Source organism: Oratosquilla oratoria, chromosome 22 (genome assembly GCF_046742065.1).
Source record: "Oratosquilla oratoria isolate Oo_2021 chromosome 22, ASM4674206v1, whole genome shotgun sequence".
NCBI lineage: Eukaryota > Metazoa > Arthropoda > Malacostraca > Stomatopoda > Squillidae > Oratosquilla > Oratosquilla oratoria.
This window is the reverse complement of record NC_134798.1, coordinates 11,631,154-11,656,411: the sequence shown is the minus strand read 5'-3', so window position 1 is coordinate 11,656,411 and position 25,258 is coordinate 11,631,154. Positions and strand designations below refer to the sequence as shown.

At 38.5% G+C, this 25,258-nt stretch overlaps 1 protein-coding gene across 10 annotated transcripts in view; it reads right to left on the bottom strand.

The window, feature by feature from the left end:
* Positions 1-25,258, bottom strand: part of LOC143037431 (rotatin-like) — a 463,326-nt gene that overhangs the window by 431,893 nt on the left and 6,175 nt on the right. For all 10 annotated transcript variants that reach the window (XM_076205620.1, XM_076205622.1, XM_076205623.1 and 7 more), the window contains 3 exons: positions 17,168-17,355; positions 15,798-15,956; positions 15,051-15,139 (listed from right to left, as the gene is read on the bottom strand). In XM_076205620.1, coding sequence (XP_076061735.1) covers positions 15,051-15,139; positions 15,798-15,956; positions 17,168-17,355 — 436 coding nt within the window. The remainder of the gene's footprint in view (positions 1-15,050; positions 15,140-15,797; positions 15,957-17,167; positions 17,356-25,258) is intronic.

Here is a 25,258-nt window from a genome sequence, read left to right as displayed (position 1 = left end):
GTTAACAAAAGTGGATAGTGGAAAAGATCTCAGCTTAATTATCAGTAACGACCTCAAATCACCCAAGCAGTGCATTTCAGTCTCTGAGAAAGCAAATAAGGTTCTAGGACTGATTGCGCGATCTTTTGATTTCAAAAGTCCATCACTCATTAACAAGCTATATAAATTGTTAGTTCGTCCACATTTGGAATATGCTGTTTCCGTATGGTCACCGAATCTCATTAAAGACATAGACAGACTGGAAAAAGTACAATGGCGAGCCACAAAACTGATTCCAAATATAAAAAATAAATCATACGAAAATCGACTAAAACATATGAATCTGTTTTCCCTAAAAAAGCGTAAACTTAGAGGTGACTTGATACAGGTCTTTAAGATTTTAAAGGGAATTGACATCAAAAGTGACAACATTTTCACATTGAATGAGAATCAGACAAGAAACAATGGTCTCAAACTGTCCGGAAATAGATTCAATTTGGAAGTAGGTAGAAACAACTTTGCCAACCGTGTAGTTAATGAATGGAATAAACTTCCTGCACAGGTAGTGCAATGTAGTTCTGTTCGAAGCTTTAAGAATCATTTAGATAAACACCTAAGCAAGATGCTGTAATGATTACAATTTATTTTATATTATTTGTTTTTGTTTTGTTATCATTTGTCTGTCAGATTTTCATTTATTATTAGTTATATGTCAATTTATTATTACAGTATTTACTATTTACCTGTTTGTTTATTATTTAACTATACCTATGCATTTATTTATGTATTTTATTTGTTATTTACATTATTATAGTTTTTATTTAATATTTTATTATTATTATGATTTTTTTCGCATCCGACCTAGATTTGGACCAAAAGGTCTCCTGTCGGCATGCTCTGCCTTTGTAATCCTTTGTAAAGTTTCTGCCCCATACAGTGCTGTTGGCACAATTACTCCTTCATACAGTCTCCTCTTAGCATCTATTCCCAAATGTCTATTCCTCATTACACTCTTTAATCAACCAAGGCATTTACTCGCTTCTCTCAATCTACATTCTACCTCCACCTTCACTCCACCTTTTCCTGCCACATTTGCACCCAAGTATCTAAAACTATCCACTTCCTCCAGTCGCTCTCCCTTAATGCTCACTTCCAGTCTACTGCCACTTTCACCCCTTGTACATCTCATCACCTTACTTTTACCCACATTTATCTTTAGCTTTCTTCTATCACATACTCTCCCAAACTCTGCCACCAACTTCCTCAATCCCTCCTCCGATCCTGCCACAAGTGCAGTGTAATCCGCAAACAATAGCTGCCTCACCTCCCACTTTTCTCCATTTTCTTTAACCATCTCCAATCCCTGACCCACTACCCTTGCATTTACCTCTCACACTACCCCATCCATGTATAAGTTGAACAGCCAGGGCGACATAACGCATCCTTGACGAAGTCCCACCTTTACCTTGAACCACTCACTCTCTCCATTTCTTATCCTGACACAAGCTCTACTACTCTCATAAAAACTCTTGACAGCTCCCAGAAGCTTTCCTCCTATCCCATATATCTGCATAACCTCCCACAGTGCCTTTCTGTCTACCCTATCTTAAGCCTTTTCCAGATCCATAAAAGCCCAAAAAACATCCTTCCCCTTTCCTATAGCTTTCTCACATATGTGTCTTACCACAAAGATCTGATCTACACAACCTCTATCTGTCCTAAATCCACACTGTTCCTCACCAATTACTCCCTCTCTTCCTCTCCTAATCCTCTCAATCAAGATCCTCCCATAAGCCTTCCCAACTACACTTAACAAGCTAATCCCTCTGAAACTACTACATTCACACTTGTCCCCTTTTCCCTTGTAAAGTGGAACTATGCAGGCACTCCTCCAGTCCTCCGGCACTCTACCCTCTCTCCAGCAAACATTAAATAACCTCACCAACCAGTCCACCATCACTGTACCTCCCTTTTTTAGACATTCTGCATGGCATCCATCCAGACCAGTTGTTGTTGTTGTTGTCGTTCCCTAGACTGTCTGTCCGAGCAGTCCCGTCTCCCCAAGGAAGGCCACAGCCGAAACTGGGTTTTCCCACAAATCCTTTATAGAGTGTATGTTGTGTTGTTTGCGTGCATGATTGTGTATAATGCAGTCTTCCATTATGTGTTGTATGGTATGGGGTGAAGTGTTACATCCTGGGCAGCTGTTCACAACACGGTCGTCCAGCCTTACCTGCTTTCATCATCTTAACAACTGCCTTCACTTCATCCTTCCTTATTTCTCCTCCATTTTCCTCACTCATCACTCTCATTTTCTTAGCATTTCCCACTGCAGCTATCTTTCCCTCCCTATCCTCCTTCACATTTAGCAACTCCCTAAAATATTCTGCCCATCTTCCTCTTACTGCCTTCTCTTCCATTATCATCTCTCCATCTGCACCTTTTACCTTTTCTTCTCTACTTGATTCGCCTCCTCTTCCTCTCTTAATTTCTTTCCAAAACATCTTTTTATTACTTTCAATATTTTCTGTCATACTCTTACCCCATTTCACATCTGCTTTCCTCTTTGCCTCCTTTACCTTTTGCTTTACTTCTCTTTTCTTTTCTTTGTACCTCTCATATGACTCCCTCGTCCTATTTTGTAACCAATCTGTGAAAGCTCGCTTCTTCTCTTCTACAACCTTCTTTGTTTCCTCATCCCACCATTCACTACCCTTCCTTCTATTTCCTCCTGTCCTTCTTGTTCCACACACCATCCTTGCACACTTTATGACTCCCTCCTTGAACCAACCCCATTCCTCCTCCACACCTACCTCTACTCTATCCTTCACTCCCTCCCACTCCTCCTTCAGCTTCTTCTTGTACTCCTTCTCCTTTTCCTCTTAATTTAACCCATTCAACTCCGATGACAAGATGTCTTGTCATTTGGTCAAATAAAACAAAAAATCATAATAAAACAACAAAATGTTTGATGATCAAACAGCACCAGAAAAATATGACGTCGTCAGTCCTCCTCGAGGAGGACTGATGACGTCATATTTTTCTGGTGTTTGATCAAACATTTTGGTGTTTTATGATTTTTTGTTTTATTTGACCAAATGACAAGACATCTTGTCATCGGAGTTGAATGGGTTAAAGAGTTCACTCTAAGCACCTCCCTACCTTTTGTCCCTTTCCTCTTTCTCCATCTATCCTCCACTCTCAACTTACCTTCCACCAAAAAATGATCTGATATTCCTCCACCCTCTCCCCTTAGCACATGTACATCCTTAACTCTTCCTATCATAATCCTATTTACCACTACATAATCCATTAGCGCTCTATCTACCACCCTTCCCTCCACCACCCTCTCCCATGTGTACTTATGCTTGACTTTCCTCTGTAACACTATATTTGCTATCATCAACTCTAATTCTAGACACATTTCCACTATCAACTCTCCATTACGATTCTTTCCTGGAACTCCACCTTTCCCAACCACTCCATCAATTGGACCATTTCCTACCCTAGCATTAAGGTCTCCCAGTACTATTACACTGACATTTCTCCCTAAATCCTCTATGCAATCATTTAAATCTATCCAAAAGGCCTCCCTTTCTTCTACACTCTTCTCACTGCCAGGCCCATAAGCACTTACAAAGACCCACATCTCCTTTCTCAGTTTCACCTTCATCCACATTATCCTTGAGGAAACCCCCTTCCACTCCACTACCCGTTTACCCATCTCTTCACATACTAGAATAGCCACCCCTTCTCTCCCTCGCCCTCTCTTCACTCCTGATAACCTCTCACTTACACTCCCAAACTTACACTCACCCTTCCCTTTCAACTTAGTTTCACTCAAAGCCAACACATCCATCTTTCTTCTCACAAACATACTACCTATCTCTTCCCTTTTACTCTCATCTGTACCACATCCACGCACATTAAAAGACCCAAACCTTAGGGTGCTGCTCCGAAAACTCCCAGACCCTCTTATACATACATACATATACCAAGGCTTTTTCCCCCTTACTAGGGAGGTAGCTAAAAAGGAAAAGGCATAAAATCATTCCCACTAATTCCATCCCTGAAAACACTCCACACCCCTCCACCCTCCCTCCCATCTTAGCACCTCCTAGATGACAGGTCATCCCTGCAACCTGTCCACTGCCCTGGGTCAGAAGCAGTGTCGCAAGACACAGCACATCCACAGCAAGGCCGCTTCATTAAATTGGCGACCCCCCCCCTCCGTCTCCCCATATAAAGGAGAGGACGGGGAGAAATCCCTTCAGGCTGCGTCAAAATTTTGCTCACACACACTACCTCACCTCCCATCCCCCCGTCCATTCCACCTCATGCATCACAGCATTTTCCATATACAACCATTCTCCATTCACCCCTGTCTTCTGTCCTCTCCTGTCCTTCCTCAACAGACATTCCCCTCTTCCCCAAAGCCCCCTTCACCCCATCCATCCATCTCATCCTAGGACGTCCCCTCATGTTCACTCCGTCCACATCTGCCTTCCATACCTTCTTCACTCATTCTTTCCATGTGTCCAAACCATCCTAATACTCTTTCATCAAACCTATCTCCCAGGTCCCTTTCCTCCCCTGTTCTCCTCCTCACCTCCTCATTTCTCACTCTATCTAGCCTAGTAACCCCCATCATACTTCTCAGACACTTCATCTCAAACACATTCAAGCTCCTTCTCTCTTCCTCTCTTATGTTCCATGTTTCTGCTCCATACAGTGCTCTTGGCACAATCACTCCTTCATAGTCTCCTCTTAGCATCCATACCCAAATTTCTATTCCTCATTACACTTTTTAATCAACCAAGGCATTTACTCGCTTCTCTCAATCTACATTCTACTTCCACCTTTACTCCACCTTTTCCTGCCACATTTGCACCCAAATATCTAAAACTATCCACTTCCTCCAGTTGCTCTCCCTTAATGCTCACTTCCAGATTACTGCCACTTTCACCCCTTGTACATCTCATCACCTTACTTTTACCCACATTTATCTTCAGCTTTCTTCTATCACACACTCTCCCAAACTCTGTCACCAACTTCCTCAATCCCTCCTCCGATCCTGCCACAAGCGCAGTGTCGTCTGCAAACAGCAGCTGGCTCACCTCCCACTTTTCTCCATTTTCTTTAACCATCTCCAATCCCTGACCCACTACCCTTGCATTTACCTCTCGCACTACCCCATCCATTTATAAGTTGAACAGCCAGGGTGGTCATAACGCATCCTTGACGAAGTCCCACCTTTACCTTGAACCACTCACTTTCTCCATTTCTTATCCTGACACAAGCTCTACTACTCTCATAAAAACTCTTGACAGCTCCCAGAAGCTTTCCTTCTATCCCATATATCCGCATAACCTCCCACAGTGCCTTTCTGTCTACCCTGTCGTAAGCTTTTTCCAGATCCATAAAGGCCCAGAAAACATCCTTCCCCTTTCCTATAGCTTTCTCACATATCTGTCTTACCACAAAAATCTGATCTACACAACCTCTACCTGTCCTAAATCCACACTGTTCTTCACCAATTACTCCCTCTGTTCCTCTCCTAATCCTCTCAATCAAGATCCTCCCATAAGCCTTCCCAACTACACTTAACAAGCTAATCCCTCTGAAACTACTACATTCACACTTGTCCCCTTTTCCCTTGTAAAGTGGAACTATACAAGCACTCCTCCAGTCCTCCGGCACTCTACCTTCTCTCCAGCAAACATTAAATAACCTCACCAACCAGTCCACCATCACTATACCTCCTTTTTTAAGACATTCTGCATGGCATCCATCCAGACCAGGTGCCTTACCTGCTTTCACTTCATCCTTCCTTATTTCTCCTCCATTTTCCTCACTCATCACTCTCATTTTCTTAGCATTTCCCACTGCAGCTATCTTTCCCTCCCTATCCTCCTTCACATTTAGCAACTCCCTAAAATATTCTGCCCATCTTCCCCTTACTGCCTTCTCTTCCATTATCATCTCTCCATCCGCACCTTTTACCTTTTCTTCTCTACTTGATTCACCTCCTCTTCCTCTCTTAATTTCTTTCCAAAACATCTTTTTATTACTTTCAAAATTTTCTGTCATACTCTTACCCCATTTTACATCTGCTCTCCTCTTTGCCTCCTTTACCCTTTTCTTTACATATGACTCCCTCGTCCCATTTTGTAACCAATCTGTGTAAGCTCGCTTCTTCTCTTCTACAACCTTCTTCATTTCCTCATCCCACCATTCACTACCCTTCCTTCTATTTCCTCCTGTCCTTCTTGTTCCACACACCATCTTTACACACTTTGTGACTCCCTCCTTGAACCATCCCCATTCCTCCTCCACACCTACCTCTACTCTATCCTTCACTCCCTCCCACTCCTCCTTCAGCTTCTTCTTGTACTCCTTCTCCTTTTCCTCTTAATTTAAAGAGTTCACTCTAAGCACCTCCCTACCCTTTGTCCCTTTCCTATTTCTCCATCTGTCCTCCACTCTCAACTTACCTTCCACCAAAAAATGATCTGATATTTCTCCACCCTCTCCCCTTAGCACATGTACATCCTTAACTCTTCCTATCATAATCCTATTTACCACTACATAATCCATTAAAGCTCTATCTACCACCCTTCCCTCCACCACCCTCTCCCATGTGTACTTATGCTTGACTTTCTTCCGAAACACTGTATTTGCTATCATCAACTCTCTTTCTAGACACATTTCCACTATCAACTCTCCACTACAATTCTTTCCTGGAACTCCACATTTCGCAACCACTCCATCAATTGGATCATTTCCTACCCTAGCATTAAGGTCTCCCAGTACTATTACATTTACACTTCTCCCTAAACCCTCTATGCCTTGTGGGGCTACAAGGAGAAGGATGTCTAGTCCCAATCCCTGTCCCTTTCTTTTCGCCTCTTACGATCCAAGTGGGAATCCTTGGTGGCAGTATTCTTTTCCCCCACCACAGAAAAGAATACTCAGAGAAATGGTACAGGACAGCAACAAGGGGTTGGGGGACAGCATAACGGACAGTCATTGTATAAAAGTGTCATAATTTCTCTATGAACAGAGTTTTCCTCTATCATAGACAAAATGATGTGTAGCTCTGGTCCGTAGGGGTGCCCCATATAGACCCTAAAGTATCAACTGCATGCTACTTTGCCACAATAACAACCAGCCAATACCCCAACTGGGACTCAAAAGTGGGAAGTGAAATTACATATCAAGAAAGGCAGTGTAATGGAATTTGGAAAAAGTAAAAACAGAATATCGAGATTATAAAATTGGAGAAGAAGAGGTAAAAAAAGTAAACTCAGAAAAAGACCTTGGAATGATGATCAGCAAAGACATGACACCGGATGAGCATGTTAATAAAATAGTCGGAGAAACCTACAATTTATTGAGGTCAATAAAAGTGGCATTTGCCTATTTGGACAAGGAAATGATAAAAAATTTAACTACACTAATAAGACCAAAACTCGAGTACGCAGCAACACTATGAACACCCAGTATCAAAAAGATTATAAAAAAAAATTAGAAAGAATACAAAGAGCAACAACAAAACTGGCACCAACTCTTTCCAAAATGACATATGAACAAAGACTGTCCAAATTAGAATTACCAACTCTGGAACTAAGAAGGAAAAGAGGAGACCTACTATCTATAGAATTATGAAAGAAATGGAAATCTTAGATAAGAATGATTTATTGAGACAATGGAAAAACAAGAGGACACGAAAAGAAACTAAAAAAGATAATTACAGAAGAGATCTAAAAAGAAAGAAAGAAAAAAAAAAAAAAAAAAAAAAGCTTCCCACACAGAGTGATAGATACTTGGAACAAATTAGACAAAGAAACAGTGTGTGCAAACACTATTCAAGATTTTAAGAAAAAAAATTGATGCTGAGAGATACAAAGACGGGTCACCACAAGCATAGCTCCCTTCCTGTACAATACAACTAAGTAAATACTGACAGAAGACCCTACTGTGCATGCATGAGTGTCCATAGTCCCATGTGACTGTCCAGACAGTTGAGTGAAGGTGTTTGACCATCACACTGACAATAAGTGAGCGAGTAGATCAATGAATCTGTGTCAAGTTTTGTTGCAAACTTGAATACTCATCAATGGAAACTATTCAAATGATTAAGAAGGCATTCCAGGAGGATTCAATGAGTGAATCACAGATAAAGATGTGGTACAAATGCTTCAAAGAAAGCCGAGAATCTGTTGAAAATTATCCATGTTCTGGTAGGACTTCAACAAACAGAACACCCAAAAATGTTGAATGTGTGAAGACAACACACTTCAAAGTTGCTACAAATTACTCAAATTTCTTGAAACAAGTAATAACCAGAGATGAGTCATGGGTCTACAGCTATGACCCAAAAACAAAAGCCCAGTCTAGCCAATGGAAGTCCCCTGCATCTCCACATCCAAAAAAGGCACAGCAAAGTTGAAGCAAAGTCAAAGTCATGTTGACAGGTTTTTTTTTTTAATCATCAGGGTGTTGTTCACCATGAGTATACTCCTCAAGGCCAAACAATAATGAAGGAGTATTACAATGAAGTTCTTTGCCATCTGAGGGATACAGTGATAAGAAAATGGCCACAGCTGTGGGCTAATGGAGACTTGATCCTTCATCATGATAATACACCTGCCCATTCTTCACATATCGTGCAGGGATTTTTGGCAAAACATTCCATCATCCAGCTCATTCAGCTTCCATACAGCCCAGATCTAGCTCCCTCTCATTTCTAGATTTTTCCAAAGCTAAAACCACCATTAAAAGGAAGGAGATTTCAGTCCATAGATGAAATTAAGAAGAATGCAACAAGCCAGCTGATGAAGATCTCAAAAGAGGACTTTGCAAAATGTTTTGAAATGTGGATGGGACACTGAGAGAAGTGTGTGAGGTACAAAGGAGACTACTTTGAAGGAGGGTAGGACACCATTGTCCTAGGTTAAAAGCATTTCTTGAAATTGTAAATGGCTGGATACTTTCCAGACAGACCTCATATACTAAGGGTTTTTTCCCCCCTTAACCCCTTCCATACGGTGCCGCACACGTAGGCGTCATGGACTTAGATCTCGGTGGCAGCAGCCAATGCCAGCCGTACGATGTGTCGTAATAATACTCGCATCATAAAATATAGTCACCGCTTATATCGATCGTTCTCTCTTCACCCGTGAATTTTGATAACCATAGAAAATGCGATTACAAAAGAATTAGAAAGAATGTCATTATGGAGGGGCGACTACAATAAATATAATCAAGACGCCGATATGGCAGCCTCGCGAATACACTCGCTCCCCATGACGCCTACGTGTGCGGCACCGTATGGAAGGGGTTAAAAGGGAGGTAGCCAAAGTCAAAAGGAATAAATCCACTCCCACCCATTCCACCCCCATTCACCACCCCTCCCTCCCTTTCATCTTGGCTTTTCCTGGATGACAGGTCATCCTCGCATCTCATCCATCACTCTAGGTCAGAAGCAATGCAGCAAGACACTGTACATTCCACAGTAAAGCCACTTCATTTAATCAGTGAACCCCCACCTCTCCATCCCCTCATGCAGAACAGAGAAGACGGGGAGAAATCCCTTCGGGCTGCGTCAAAATATCATTCACGCAAGACCACTCCCTAACCCCCCCACCCCCATCCACTCCCTTCCATGTATCACAACCACTTAGACAGGGAGTGCATTGTATCATGCAGTCAATACTATAAGGACTGATTTGGGGTGCCCCTACAGATCAGAGCCAAATATCATTCATCTATATTACACTTTAAAATCTCTATACATAAAGGAATTGTGGTACTTTTGTACTACAATTGTCCTTCTTTCATGCTGTTCCCTTGACCCTTGAGAAATACTATTATGCTATTTTCTGTACAGATGTGTAAACTACTGTAATGGCCTATAAGATGATACAGCCCAAGCTAAAACCATAAAAAAGTAAAACTAAGTATGATAAATACAACACAGCAGCATAAAATTTATTCCCAGTAAGATCTATGAGAAGACCTCATGACTGATGGCTACTGCAGGGCTGAAAGTTTCCAGTCAGTAAAGCTCAAGGCAAGTTATTATCACTATCTCTTATTTTCATTTTTGTATTCACTATGAGAATAGATACAATATCTTGTCACTGAGGTGGAGTCCATGAGATGGTAAAGGAGAGAGTTATGTAGGTCAGTAGAAAGAAGGGGTGATAGAAGTTAACAGTGATCACCTTTCTTCTTTGAATGGAAGTCAGTCTTCAGTTATATAGTGAGTTGAGAGAAGACATAATTGGTGTGGTAGAGAAGAAAGATCAAAAGACATGGAAAGCAACTGATAAAAGATATATATATATATATATATATATATATATATATATATATATATATATATATATATATATATACATATATATATATATATATATATATAATATATATATATACATACCAAGGGTTTCCCCCCCATATAAGGATGGTAGCCAAGTCAAAAGGCAGGTACACACTCCCACCCACCACCCTTTCCTCCTCCTCCTCATCTTAGCTCCTCGTGGATGAATGGTCATCCCTGTATCCCACCCATTGCCCTGGGTCAGAAACAATACAGCAAGACATAGTACATCCACAGCAGTGCTGCTTCACTTTATTGGCAACCTCCCTCTCCATACCCTCATGCAGAAAAAGAGAAGATGGGGAGAAATCCCATCATGCTGCATCATTCACACATAACCACTCCTTACTCCACCCATCCCCTGCCCCACCTATCTTTACATCACAGTATCATCTATACACAGCCATTCTCTACTCACCCCTATCTCCTGCCTCCCCCTTTCTTGCTCCAAAGACATTCCTCCCTTGCTCAAAGCCCCTTTCACCCCATCCATCCACCTCATCCTCAGTTGTCCCCTAAAGTTCACTCCATCATCCTCTGCTTCCCACACCTCTTTTATACTAATCCTTGTATCACAGTATCTAAGGGTGTGCCGATTAATTGGCATCGGCATGAACCAGCACTTTTTTGGTGAATCAGCAATTTTTAGAATGGCATTCAGCATCGGCAATATTTTGCCAATGCCAATGCTTTTAAAATAACAGAACAAGTCGGAGTAAGTGTTAGAGCAAATTATATTAACTTTTTAATTCTATTTTTTGTATTCCTTATATATATATATATATATATATATATATATATATATATCTTTAAACAATAAAGTTTCTACAACAGAAATTAAGTGAGTAATATGGGAGTAAATCATCTGGGCGTCCATGGACTTGGTCAATTTTACCTGTTTATAAGTGTGAAAAATCAGTAAACAGATTTACTCCAACTTACTTTGACAGGTAAATACTTAATAATACATCATTATGTTTTTTGGCTTAATAGTTCTTCTGTTATTCAAAAATACAATTTTTGTAAGTAGACTCAAGAGCAATGTTTTTCAACCAGGGTTCCCCAGAACCCTAAGGTTCCCCAGAACCCTAAGGTTCCACAAAAGGTCCCTAAGGGTTCCACAAGAACAAGTGGGATAGTCTAATGTATTTTTTATTTAATTTTGTATACATAATATAATTAAACATGTACAACATATTCTTGGTTATTGTAATAATGTAATATGGACATCATTCTATCTAACCTATTATTACGATGAAAATAAAATGAGAAAGATATGGTATATATATATTTTTTTCCATAGGGGTTCCTGGAGATTTATTTTAAAGGTTACACAAGGGTAAAAAGGTTGAGAAACACAGCTTTAGAGGTTTAAAAGTCGTTAAATTAAAAATCATCTGGCATCTTTATAAACACAGTAGTATCACACGTATTTTAGTGTTTTTAGAGTTTATATTAAGGTGGAACTATACAGGCACTCCTCCAGTCCTCCGGCACTCTACCCTCTCTCCAGCAAACATTAAATAACCTCACCAACCAGTCCACCATCACTGTACCTCCTTTTTCAGACATTCTGCATGGCATCCATCCAGACCAGATGCCTTACCTGCTTTCATCATCACTATGGGACTTAAATCTCGCGGGCAGCAGCTAATGCCAGCCGTACGATGTGTCGTAATAATACTCGTATCATAAAATATAGTCACGGCTTATATCGATCGTTCTCTCTTTCACCCGTGAATTTTGAAAACCACAGAGAATGGGATTAAGCGCAGATTAGGGAGAATGTAAAAACACAGGGGCGACTACAATAAATATAATCAAGACGCCGATATGGCAGCGTCGCGAATCCACTTGCTCCTCATGACGCCTACGTGTGCGGCACCGTATGGAAGGGGTTAACAACTGCCTTCACTTCATCCTTCCTTATTTCTCCTCATTTTCCTCACTCATCACAGTCATTTTCTTAGCATTTCCCATTGCAGCTATCTTTCCGGCCCTATCCTCCTTCACATTTAGCAACTCCCTAAAATATTCTGCTCATCTTCCCCTAAGTGCTTTCTCTTCCATTATCATCTCTCCATCTGCACCTTTTACCTTTTCTTCTCTACTTGATTCGCCTCCTCTTCCTCTCTTAATTTCTTTCCAAAACATCTTATTATTACTTTCAAAATTTTCTGTCATACTCTTACCCCATTTCACATCTGCTCTCCTCTTTGCCTCCTTTACCTTTTGCTTTACAAAGGAAAAGGGGAAAAGTGTGAATGTAGTAGTTTCAGAGGGATTAGCTTGTTAAGTGTAGTTGGAAAGGCTTATGGGAGGATCTTGACTGAGAGGATTAGGAGAGGAACAGAGGGAGTACTTCGTGAGGAACAGTGTGGATTTAGGATGGGTAGAGGTTGTGTAGATCAGATTTTTGTGGTAAGACAGATATGTGAGAAAGCTATAGGAAAGGGGAAGGATGTTTTTTGGGCTTTTATGGATCTGGAAAAGGCTTACAACAGGGTAGACAGAAAGGCAGTGTGGGAGGTTTTGCCGATTTACAGGATAGGAGGAAAGGTTCTAGGAGCTGTCAAGAGTTTTTATGAGAGTAGTAGAGCTTGAGTCAGGATTAGAAATGGAGAGAGTGAGTGGTTCGAGGTAAAGGTGGGACTTTGTCAAGGATGCGTTATGTCACCCTGGCTGTTCAACTTATAAATGGATGGGGTAGTGCGAGAGGTAAATGCAAGGGTAGTGGGTCAGGGATTGGAGATGGTTAAAGAAAATGGAGAAAAGTGGGAGGTGAGCCAGCTGTTGTTTGCAGACGACACTGCGCTTGTGGCAGGATCAGAGGAGGGATTGAGGAAGTTGGTGACAGAGTTTTGGAGTGTGTGATAGAAGAAAGCTGAAGATAAATGTGGGTAAAAGTAAGGTGAGATGTACAAGGGGTGAAAGAGGCAGTAGACTGGAAGTGAGCATTAAGGGAGAGCAACTGGAGGAAGTGGATAGTTTTAGATACTTGGGTGCAAATGTGGCAGGAAAAGGTGGAGTGAAGGTGGAGGTAGAATGTAGATTGAGAGAAGCGAGTAAATGCCTTGGTAGATTAAAAAGTGTAATGAGGAATAGACATTTGGGAATGGATGCTATGAGGAGACTGTATGAAGGAGTAATTGTGCCAACAGCACTGTATGGGGCAGAAACATGGAACATAAGAGAGGAAGAGAGAAGTTTGAATGTGTTTGAGATGAGGTGTCTGAGAAGTATGATGGGGGTTACTAGGCTAGATAGAGTGAGAAATGAGGAGGTGAGGAGGAGAACAGGGGTGGAAAGGGAGTTGGGAGATAGGGTTGATGAAAGAGTATTAGGATGGTTTGGACACATGGAAAGAATGAGTGAAGAAAGACTAGTAAAAGAGGTATGGAAAGCAGATGTGGAGGGAGTGAACATGAGGGGACGTCTTAGGATGAGGTGGATGGATGGGGTGAAGGGGGCTTTGGGGAAGAGGGGAATGTCTGTTGAGGAAGGATGGGAGAGAACAGAAGACAGGGGTGAATGGAGCATGGTTGTATATGGATGATGTTGTGATGCATGAGGTGGAATGGGTGGTAGGATGGGGGGAGTGAGGTAGTATGTGTGAGCAAAATTTGACACAGCCCAAAGGGATTTCTCCCCATCTTCTCCTTTTATGCATGGGGAGACGGAGAGGGGAGGTCACCGATTAAATGAAGCGGCCTTGCTGTGGATGTGCTATGTCTTGCGACACTGCTTCTGACCCAGGGCAGTGGACAAGGTGCAGGGATGACCCGTCATTCAGGAGGTGCTAAGATAAGAGGGAGGGTGGAGGGGTGTGGATGGAATGGGTGGGAATGATTTTATGCCTTTTCCTTTTTGGCTACCTCCCTTGTAATGGGGAAAAAGCCTTGGTATATGTATGTATATTAAGGTTTGTTTTATCTAATAAGTTGTTGTTCACCAACAACTTAATAAAAAGTATCATTTAATTTTTTTGTTTTATGCATTTGTGTGTTAATTTAGTGATTATGTACTACTGCCTTATAGAATAAAACCACTAATTAATTATGCTTAGTGATGCTGGTTTAAAAATATTTGTAAACAAGAATTTTTTATGGAAACAAGTACATAATAAAATAGTTAAAAAGTAGCCCAATCTGGCATGTATAAATCTACATAGATTATAAAGCAAGTAAAAATTATAGTTTAATTACTTTATATAAAAAAACTGATATGCCATAATTATATCAAATGGAATCGGCATCGGAAACTAAGAGTGAATAGGAATCGGCATCAGCAACCAAGAGTAAATAGGAATAGGCATTGGCATCAGCAAAAAATGGAATCTAACAGTATCATCTATACACATCTATTCTCCACTCACTCCTAACTACTGATTTCTTCCTTTCTTGCTCAACAGACATTCCCCTCTTGTTGAATGCCCCTTTCACCCCATCCACCATACTTCCCAGACATTTCATCTCAAATACATTTAAATTTTTCCTCTCCTCTTCTCTTAAATTCTAAATTCCAAGTAATAATAATAAGAAGAAGAAGACGAAGAAGAAAAAGAAGAAGAATAAGAAGTCAGAAACATAAGTAATTTCAAAATTAAGTTTAACCAACATAAGTAGAGAAGGGACCACATGTGGATAGCTCGTATCCTCTGAATTACAATTAGGTAAATACATACATTTCTTGCTGATATCCCAGGGTCAAACTGGTGTCATTTGATTCATCAAAACATATATCCATGTTTCTATGGCCTGGTTCACTGGGTTCCTGAGAAAGGAAATAAAAAATTATGAATTACTATTTACTGGCTGATGACCTTTCACTCCATGAAAAAACCTTATTCTAACATAAAAAATTATTTCAACTTATGCCTTACCTCAGAAGGCTGATGATTACTGTGCAACCCTGTGCAGCATGGCAGGATATAAGAGTTTCATTAATAAGCTTTTTGAAGCAGAGCTGCCATACAAGACCTCATACTTCTTAATACTTGTTTAATAACTTAACTGTAACTTAACCACTTTGGTACAATGATGCCTACAAAGGTGTCATGAGGCGTGAGTGGGTACACAAGGATGCCAGCATTGGCATCTTGATTATATATTTTTTTGTGGTTGTACATGAGTTACCCCTGGATTCTGTGAACTGGTTTGATCATGTTTTCTGTGTTTATTATTACTCAGAGTAAAAGAGAATGAGTAATACAGCAGTGACTTTATATTTTATAATGCGAGTAGTGTGATGAATCATACATATGGCAGCCAATGCTGCGTGTGAGAATTTGACTCATACTGAAGTGGTTAACTATAACCTGGGATGGATGAATGGTGAGTGTGTGCTCTGGCTTAGTCACCCCCCCTTGTAAGGGGGATAGGGCCTTTTGGTATATACATGTGTGTTTAACTATAACTTTATACCCAATTACCTCAGAAAGTTGATAATTATGCTTGCAACCCTGTGCAGCATGGCAGGATACAAGAATTTCATCAATAGTTCTTTTGGCCTGATCTGTCATAGAAGACCTCATACTTCTTAGTAACTGTGAGCCACCTATGCTCACAAAGTTACTCTTGCAATGTGGATCCTAAGAAAATAAACAAAAGATGTAGAAGAGAATTTTTTACCTGTATAACATAATACAGTGGAAAAGTAATCTAGAAAGATTTTGAGGTCCATACCGAAACCAGATGTAAGGATCACAGGAGGAATAAAATTATATTCTATTCCTTTTTGAGGAAGTCCATTACTTGCATTAACTATGACAGGCAAATATGTCTCTACCTCTATGATGTACAGGTCGAGTCACAATTATCTGAAATCCTCGGGGACTTTTACCAGAACGGATAATCGATTTTTACGGATCATGCGGGAATTCATTGTAAATTAATAAAAATTGTACTAGAGATAAGGAAATTAATTAAGTAGTCATTAAAGAAGTTAATAAGGAAATACAGGTACAGGTGGCCTGATGAACGACAGTGCCATCTAGTGGCAGGAATGTTAACTGTAAGCACAAACACCCATCGGTATGGTAGTCTGACTTTTTTTGGTACGGTACGATGAATAAACGTTAAACTGCTGTCTTTTCCAATTTTTCTACAGATTTTTTATGGATTTTGCGGGATTGTGTACGGATTATTGGTTTAGCAGTGATTTTTTAGATATTTATTTGGATTTTGTGGGATAGTGTACGGATTATTGATTTAGCAGTGATTTTTTATGGATATTTATACAGATTTTGCAGATTTATACAGATTATCGATTTAACGGTGATTTTTTACAGAATTTCCGGGATTGCGGAATATACAAACCCGGATAATCAGGACTTGACCTGTAATACTTGCCTCACTTCCTCTTCAAGTGATTTTTTATGGATATTTATACAAATTATCGATTTAATGGTGATTTTTTACGGAATTTCTGGGATTACGGAATATCCGAACCCGGATAATCAGGACTTGACCTGTAATACTTGCCTCACTTTCTCTTCAATAAGTATCTTTAGATTTAATTAAGAGTGCCTACCCGGGTCTCTTGTAAGAGTTTGCTTGAATGACAATAAGATATTGTAAAAGCACAAAGTTTATAGTTAGTTCAAGTAAACTAATCATCAATTAAAATCAATATTAGAACATTCATACATTAGAAAGTCAATAGCACAAAGAATTTCAAAAGCACACAGCTACAGCCAAATATTAATATATATTTCCAGATTCCATTATACAATAATCATGAGAACATATTCTGAAACAGAACATAAATAATGCTTATATACCAGTCAAACTAAAACCATACCTGAAGTACAATACACAAAAATCTGAAGACTGATGTCAAATGAGCCCTCGGACCACTGCTGAGCCATGACAGAAGATTGGTTACCAAACAATCTTGGCGACATAAATCCTTCACCTGAATGGTGCCACATTCTAGCTTCTGAAGTAATCCATTCAATGATCTAATTTGTATTTCTGGGATTGGATGTACTGCAAATTTGAAGGGAAAAAAAAAAAAAATGCATGTGAATAAGAAAAACTGGAGGGCCACTCATGGGCGGAATGATTTGTGGGCTCGGAGTTGGGGAATTAAGAGTTGGGGACAGGTTTATACTAGGAATGGAGTTAGGATAAGGGTTAAGGGTGGGACCAGAATTAGGGTCAGGATTGGAATTAGGATTGAGGAGAGGGAGATACTGATGGGTGATTCTATTTCTAAAAGTAACAAGAGTGGGACTATCAACTAAGTGAGATGGGAGACAATTCTACTCTTAGATGCTGTGTGGGAAAATGAGTACTTGAATATGTTGGTGCTTGTTTGGTATGTGTGGTATTTTAGGTTGTGACTGCCTCTAGTTATTCATGTATTTGTTGGGTGTAAGTTTCTTTGTTTATATCAACTAAATTGTTTGTGATTTTATACATCCTTTGCTGTCTGTGTATTCATCTTCTTGTTTCAAGTGGTTCAAGTTTAATGTCTTATTTTAACCTAGTATTTACCCAGTTGTATTTTGCGGGAAGGGGAGCTACACTCATGGTGTCCCGCCTTTGTATCTCGCAGTGTCTAGTTTGTTCTTAAACTTATGAATGGTTTTTGCACACACACTTTCATTGTCCAGTTTGTTCCAAGTGTCAAAAACTCTATGTGGAAAACAGTTTTTCTTCAGATCTCTTCTGTAGCTATGTTTTTTTATTTTCTCTCCATGTCCTCTTGTGCTTCTCCCGTCCCAGTTTAACAAGTCCTCTCTATCAAGTACTTCTGTGCCTTTCATGATTCTGTGGATAGTCAGTAGGTCACCTCTCTCTCTTCTTTGCTCCAGTCGTTAACTCCAGTTTAGCCAATCTCTCCTCATATGACAAGTTTGCAAGTGCAGGTGCCATTTTTGTTGCTGCTCTCTGGATTCTTTCTATTTTCTTTATATTCTTTTTGGTACTGGGTGACCACAATGTCGCCACATATTCTAGTCTAGGCCTTATCAGTGTGACAAATATTTTTTTAATCATTTCTTCGTCCAAATATGTAACTGCTACTTTTTAGTACAAGCAAATTAGATGAAAAAAGGCCAAATAGGAAAAAAAAAAAAAAAAAAAAAAAAAAAAAAATTATATTTGGTAGAAAGACTCCCCAAGGATCACAAAACTAAGATTCAAAGAGTTCCCCACCATGGGTGCAACCCCCCCTTTCAGAGGGTACTTTTCCCCATATTTACTGTTTTTTCTCCAAAGAAGTGCATCATACGGATAAAAGGTATAGGGACCAAAGAAATTAAAAATTAAATTCTGCACAAGGTTATTTCAATGTCTTTTTGCTCTAAATATTATAGTTTTTGCGCAAATAAGCCCGAAAATAGGAGACTCATTTTTGCCGATATGCAAAAAAATGCATTTCGCCCTTACATTTTGTTCAATAACTGTTAAACTACTAATTTCTCGTCAAAATACAATATAGATGATATTGTTGAGTGAAGATTTTTCATTCATATGGTATCCTTGTTTTCTTCTATATTATTATCTTTTTTTCGTAAAAAAAAAACAAAAATATCCATGCCACAGTCAAACGAATAAATTCTTGTGAAAATCGCATGTAAATGTAACTGGGGTATACCAGTTGATAATGAAACTAGGCCTTCTGTTCTGATGAATGGGTAGTGGTGATGAAGCCATTCAACAAATGTTTGAACATTCTCCTCATCCTTTCCAATCCTTGACTCCCTTAATTTAACATGTTGAAAGCTATTGCAGCTCTGAATGCCACTAAATTGCTCGACACTCTCGCATAGATGATGAGCTATAGGTAAACCGAAGACCCATTTCTTCAGAACACTTTCAGTGAAGCCTCTTCCATGAATGATGCCTCCAATACTCTTCATATTTTTCATCAATGTTTGTTCTATTGTCATATCTGACCATACACCACACCAGTACTTTTCAGAACGTTGAATGGTAAAGTACCCATCCGCCGTAATTTTCTGAAACTCATTGTGTGGCATGTTGAGAGGAAGAGAATCCATATCTTGGAAACTATCATCAGAGATGCTATCGAACATCATTTAGAAAGTAACCGTTTGATAAATGATAGCCAGCATGGTTTCAGACGGAAACGTTCTTGCGTGACTAACTTACTCGAATTCTACAACACAGTTATCTCGAATTATGACAAAAGAAACAATATAGATTTAATATATCTAGACTTTGCAAAAGCTTTTGATACCGTCCCACACGAAAGACTACTTACTAAACTAGCTTTGCATGGAATAAGTGGTAGCCTATTAGGTTGGACTAGTAATTGGTTGAATGGTCGAAAACAGAGTTGTTTTAAATGGAAAAACTTCTGGATGGAAAAGTGTTGCAAGTGGAGTTCCTCAGGGTTCCGTTCTTGGGCCACTTCTATTCATAGTATATATAAATGATATAGACCATGGACTAAAATCTACTATTTCCAAATTTGCTGATGATACAAAACTGTGCGGAGTGGCAAATGATCACTCAAACCAATTAGATATTCAAGAAGATTTAGATCAATTACAGCAATGGTCTGAAAAGTGGCTAATGAAATTTAACACAAGTAAATGCAAGGTAATGCACATAGGTAAAAATAACAGTAAGTACGATTACAAGTTATTTGGAAATTCGTTAACAAAAGTGGATAGTGAAAAATATCTCGGCGTAATTATCAGTAACGACCTCAAATCATCCAAGCAATGTATTTCAGCCTCTGAGGAAGCAAATAAGATTCTGGGACTGATTGCGCGATCTTTTGATTTCAAAAGTCCATCACTCATTAACAAGCTATATAAATCGTTAGTTCGTCCACATTTGGAATATGCTGTTTCCGTATGGTCACCGAATCTCATTAAAGACATTGATAGACTGGAAAAAGTACAACGGCGAGCCACAAAACTGATTCCAAATATCAAAAATAAATCATACGAAAATCGACTAAAGCACATGAATCTGTTTTCCCTAAAAAAGTGTAGACTCAGAGGTGACTTGATACAGGTCTTTAAGATTTTAAAGGGAATTGACAACATCAAAAGTGACTAAATTTTCACATTGAATGAGAATCAGACAAGAAACAATGGTCTCAAACTGTCCGGAAAAAGATTCAATTTGGAAGTAGGTAGAAACAACTTTGCCAACCATGTAGTTAATGAATGGAACAAACTTCCTGCACAGGTAGTGCAATGTAGTTCAGTTCGAAGCTTTAAGAATCATTTAGATAAATACTTAAGTAAGATGCTGTAATGATTATAATTTATCTTATATTATTTGTTTTTGTTTTGTTATCATTTGTCTGTCTGATTTTCATTTATTATTAGTTATATGTTAATTTATTATTTACTATTTACCTGTTTGTTTATTATTTTAACTATACCTATGCATTTATTTATGTATTTTATTTGTTATTTACATTATTATAGTTTTTATTTGTTATTTTATTATTAATATTATTATTTTTTTTTTTGCATCTGACCTAGATATGGATCAAAAGGTCTCCTGTCGGCATGCTCCGCCTTTGTAATCCTTTGTAAGATTTGGCGTACTGTATATGGCTAGTGGCATAGAAAATGGGCAACATAGCTCTTACGCAGTCTTCCAGTTTCCCATGTGCTCTGCCTCAATGAAATGCAATGCAACAGTCACAAGGTCAAAATATTGTAGCCACAACTGAGCTGTCTTTCATTTTTCCAAAATATTAGACATGTGATCATTCAAGTTTAATTGGATTCTTTTTAGAACATCATCACTTTCAACTGCACTGAATGATGGAGGATGGGTCTTGAATGATGAAAGAAGTTGTTCTACATGCTGTCTGTCACTATCGTCAATAGCAACTTCTTGAAGTATGAGTTTTGCTAGGGCACAGTATGTCAGCATGTGAGCTCTAATAGCTCGAGCATATGCATGCCTTGACAGCATGTGTGGCACTGATGAAGAACCATAAACAGTTGACCATAGTTCTGAAATCCCACTGCCCTCCATTATGTATCCAATGGACCCAAGATAAGACATAAGGAGATGTAATCCCCCCAGCCTTACAATTACATTGCTAAGTTCACCATCTGGACTTGAGGACACTACAGGTAGTCGTCGACTTACGACCGAGTTCAGTTCCGACAGACAGGTCGTAAGTCGATCTAGACGCAAGTCGGTCTATATATATACACAGTATATATTACCCTTTATATAATATATATATATATATATATATATTGTATATTCAGCATACTGAACTATGTTGTATAGTATTTTTAACCTTTTTATAATTTCATCTGATTTTCTTTGGGAAACATAGCCTAGGCCTAAGCATATTGAATAAAATCCTATCATCTTTGACCTATGATATTTAATACTGTATTTGTTAACCTTTGTATTATTTTACCATCAGACTTTCTTTAGGAAACGTATGCATACTGAATAAAATCTTATTATCTTTGAGCTACGTTGTTTAATATTCATTAACTTTTTATCATTTTCGTTAGGAAACGTAGACTACGCATACTGAATAAAGTCCTGTCATCTTTGACCTACAAATCCTTTTTTGTTGGTTACATTGAAATCATTGTAAAGCAAAATTAGGAAAAAAATATTTCGAAACACATTCTTTTCGTTTACGTACTGTACCAAAAATATTGTTATCGACAACAGACTAGGCATAAACAAAGTTTACTGTTACATTTTATTAATCGCAAAACATAGAAATACAAAATGCTGTACCGAACATTTTGTCATCGACAACAGACTAGGCATAAAAAAATACTGTTACATTTTATTAATGTAAAACATAAAAATACAAAATGTAAGGCAAAATTAGGATTTTTTCTATTTCAACAAAACACATTCTTTTCGTTTAAGTACTGTACCGAACATTGTTATCGACAACAAACTAGCCTCGGCATAAAAAGTTTGTTCTGTTTTATTAATTGCAAAACATACAAAAATACAAAATGCAATGCAAAATTAGGAAACATTTTACTTCAAACAAACAAAATGAAAGAATATTTAGCTGGCTGGGATGCTGACGCTGCCGGCAGCCTGCGAAAACTATCGTACTCGCGTCTCGCAGTGTGCGGAGTAATGTACTGCACTGCCAGGCATAACATTGCAATTCTATTACTCTATTAAATGTTAGATATTATTGCACCATCTCGTGGTCGTAAAGTCGATCAGTTGTAAGTCGCATAGATCGTAAGTCGACGACTACCTGTATATCCTTGGCTTTGATGTAGAGTGGCTGGTCAAAAGTTACAAAGCATGTTACTTGCATTGATTTTTTGTTTCCTCGGCAGCATAGTTTAAAGCACTTAGCACTGTACTGTACTCAGTTGGTGGTAGGCTAATGAAAGGCAGTGCAAGAATTTTTGACTGATCATAAGAATGACTTTGTGTTATACCTTCCATGAAACCTTGCCATGATGGGAAGGAAGGGGTTTGGAGAAATTTTCCATACATCCACAAAACATCCTTTGGTGCTGGGGTTGAAACACACTGTACAGCTTCACTGTTAGACACAATTTCCAGTTCTAAGGCATTCAAACCTTCTTTTTGTTTGCCTCCATACTTTTTTATTTGAATTTGTCCAGCTGCAGCGATCTCATTAGAGGTTTGGAATACTTCGCAATTTATTAATTTCCTGACTTCTTACAGTTCTTTATGGAGTTGTGCACTTTATTCCACCCACTGAGTGAAACATTCCCTTGCCAGTCAAGGTTTGAATGTTAAAGTCTGCATTATCAAATACATACTGACAAAATGAATCTCCTTCCACATCTGGTTTCCAAGAAGTTGTAGCAGATGACTCAAACAGCGTGACATCATTATAGGCAGAACAAAATCCAAAGTTTGATACCGTGTTGACAATGGTTTTAGAGCCAGTTTTCCGAAATAAATACACAGCCAAACCAAGCAATAAGCAGGACAAAAATGATCATGGACGAGTTGCAGTAATTACTGCATGGGCAATTGCTGTACATTTCTTTTCTAGTTTTTCCTTTTCACTCTTTTTGTCTTTTTGAATAACTAGTTCTAAAAAGGCACGCAGTGTCTCAGGCACTACATCGTTTGCATTCTTCATAAAGTCTGTGGCATCTGGATAATCTGTGATATTGTAAGGATTTGTTCAAAAATCCTCACGAATTACTGTTGCTGCAGTTTTTACAATTCTTAATCTTTCATCCTTCTCACTTTTCTCTCTCTCTGTGTACCAGGTATTGATCAATTGTAGTCCAGAACCACGGAAACAAACTACTGTTGGTCTTTTCTTCATTTGACAGAACATAACTCCATCTCCATATGTGTTCATTAACTTATTTTTCAATGTTTTCTCTGTTACAGATGAACTTTCTGGCATATTTTCTTCAAGATTTCTCATTAAATCATGTAAAGTGAATTGACATTCCTCTGAATCATCAATGTACCTACACAATTTTTCAAAAGTACTGTCAATGTATTCATCATTTGGACGTCCTCTTTTTAAAGATGATGTCGTGCAAAAAAAAACTTTGTGCAGCACACTTCATGATAACGTGCTTCTTCAGCAACAAGACATAGGACACTGTTAACTCGTTTGAATACTTTCTCACCCCATTCATCTTGTCTTTGTTTAGCAAAGTCTGAAATTTTCTGTTTCAAATGCAAAACTCTAACATCCCAAATTGTTTTGCGTTTGTCCACATTTTTTCTTTTCTGATGCAACATCACATATATCACCACAGAACAAGCACTTGCTTTTGAAATAAAAACTTTCTTCTGACCTCATGGTCTGCTATGTTTCTTGTGAATTTTCTCTTTTCTTTTTTTCATCTCTGGCTATATTCTTCTCTTTTATGTACTCACGCCTACATATTTTATGCACTTCAATAGTGTCAACTTTCTGTAGCATTTCAAAATTACCGTAATTTCGGATTTTACTAACACGTCTCAAATTATGGATACCATCCTTCACTTTCACAGTTTCACCTCCACTTAATGTCTTATGGCAACAAAAACACATCTCGTTTCTTGAAGCCATGGTTAATATTCAATTTCATACACTTCTGAAAATAATTTCATTCTCCTCTGGAAAAAAAAAAAAAAAAATCACAAACATGTTAATCACTTATTATGAGAGAAAAGCACAGTACTGTTTTATTTACAAGTTTTTTTAATATGAATTTACTAGTAAAGCTTATGATATGAAAGAAATTGAGATATGGATTTCTGTGGAATTACAGTTTCTTCTTTGTTAGTTTCTTTTGTGTCATTTTTTTTAATATTTAGAGCAAAAATAGGACACCAAATGAAAGAAGAATTTTCACTCTACAATGTCATCTATATTACATTTTGACGAGAAATTAGTAGTTTAAGAGTTACTGAACAAAATGTAAGTGTGAAATGCATTTTTCTAGATTTTGGAGAAAATACATCTTCTACTTTCAGGCTCATTTGTGCAAAAACTATAATATTTAGAGCAAAAAGACATTGTGCAAAATTTATTTTTGTATATTTTCAGTGCCTATACCTTTTATCCGTATGATGCATCGTTTTGGAGAAAAAACGGTAAATATGGGAAAAGGTACCCTCCTAAGAGGGGTTTTCCCCACAAAAAGGGGGGTTGCACCCATCTGACGGAGGGGAACTCTTTAGATCTTTGTATTGTGACCCTTGAGGAGTCTTTCTGCCAAATATAAAAAAATTATTATTTTTTTCCCCTAAAAATGCTAATTTGCCTGGACTATTTTATTGATCTCTCCTTCTTTACCTCCTTGGTTCCAATTTTATATTGTCCTGATATTGTTTTTGCTTTTTCCAAACTCCATTATGCTACACTTCTTTATATTGAAGTCCACCTCCCATTTCTGACTCCAGTTCCATACCTTATTCAGGTCTTCCAGCAGTGATTCACAATTCTTTT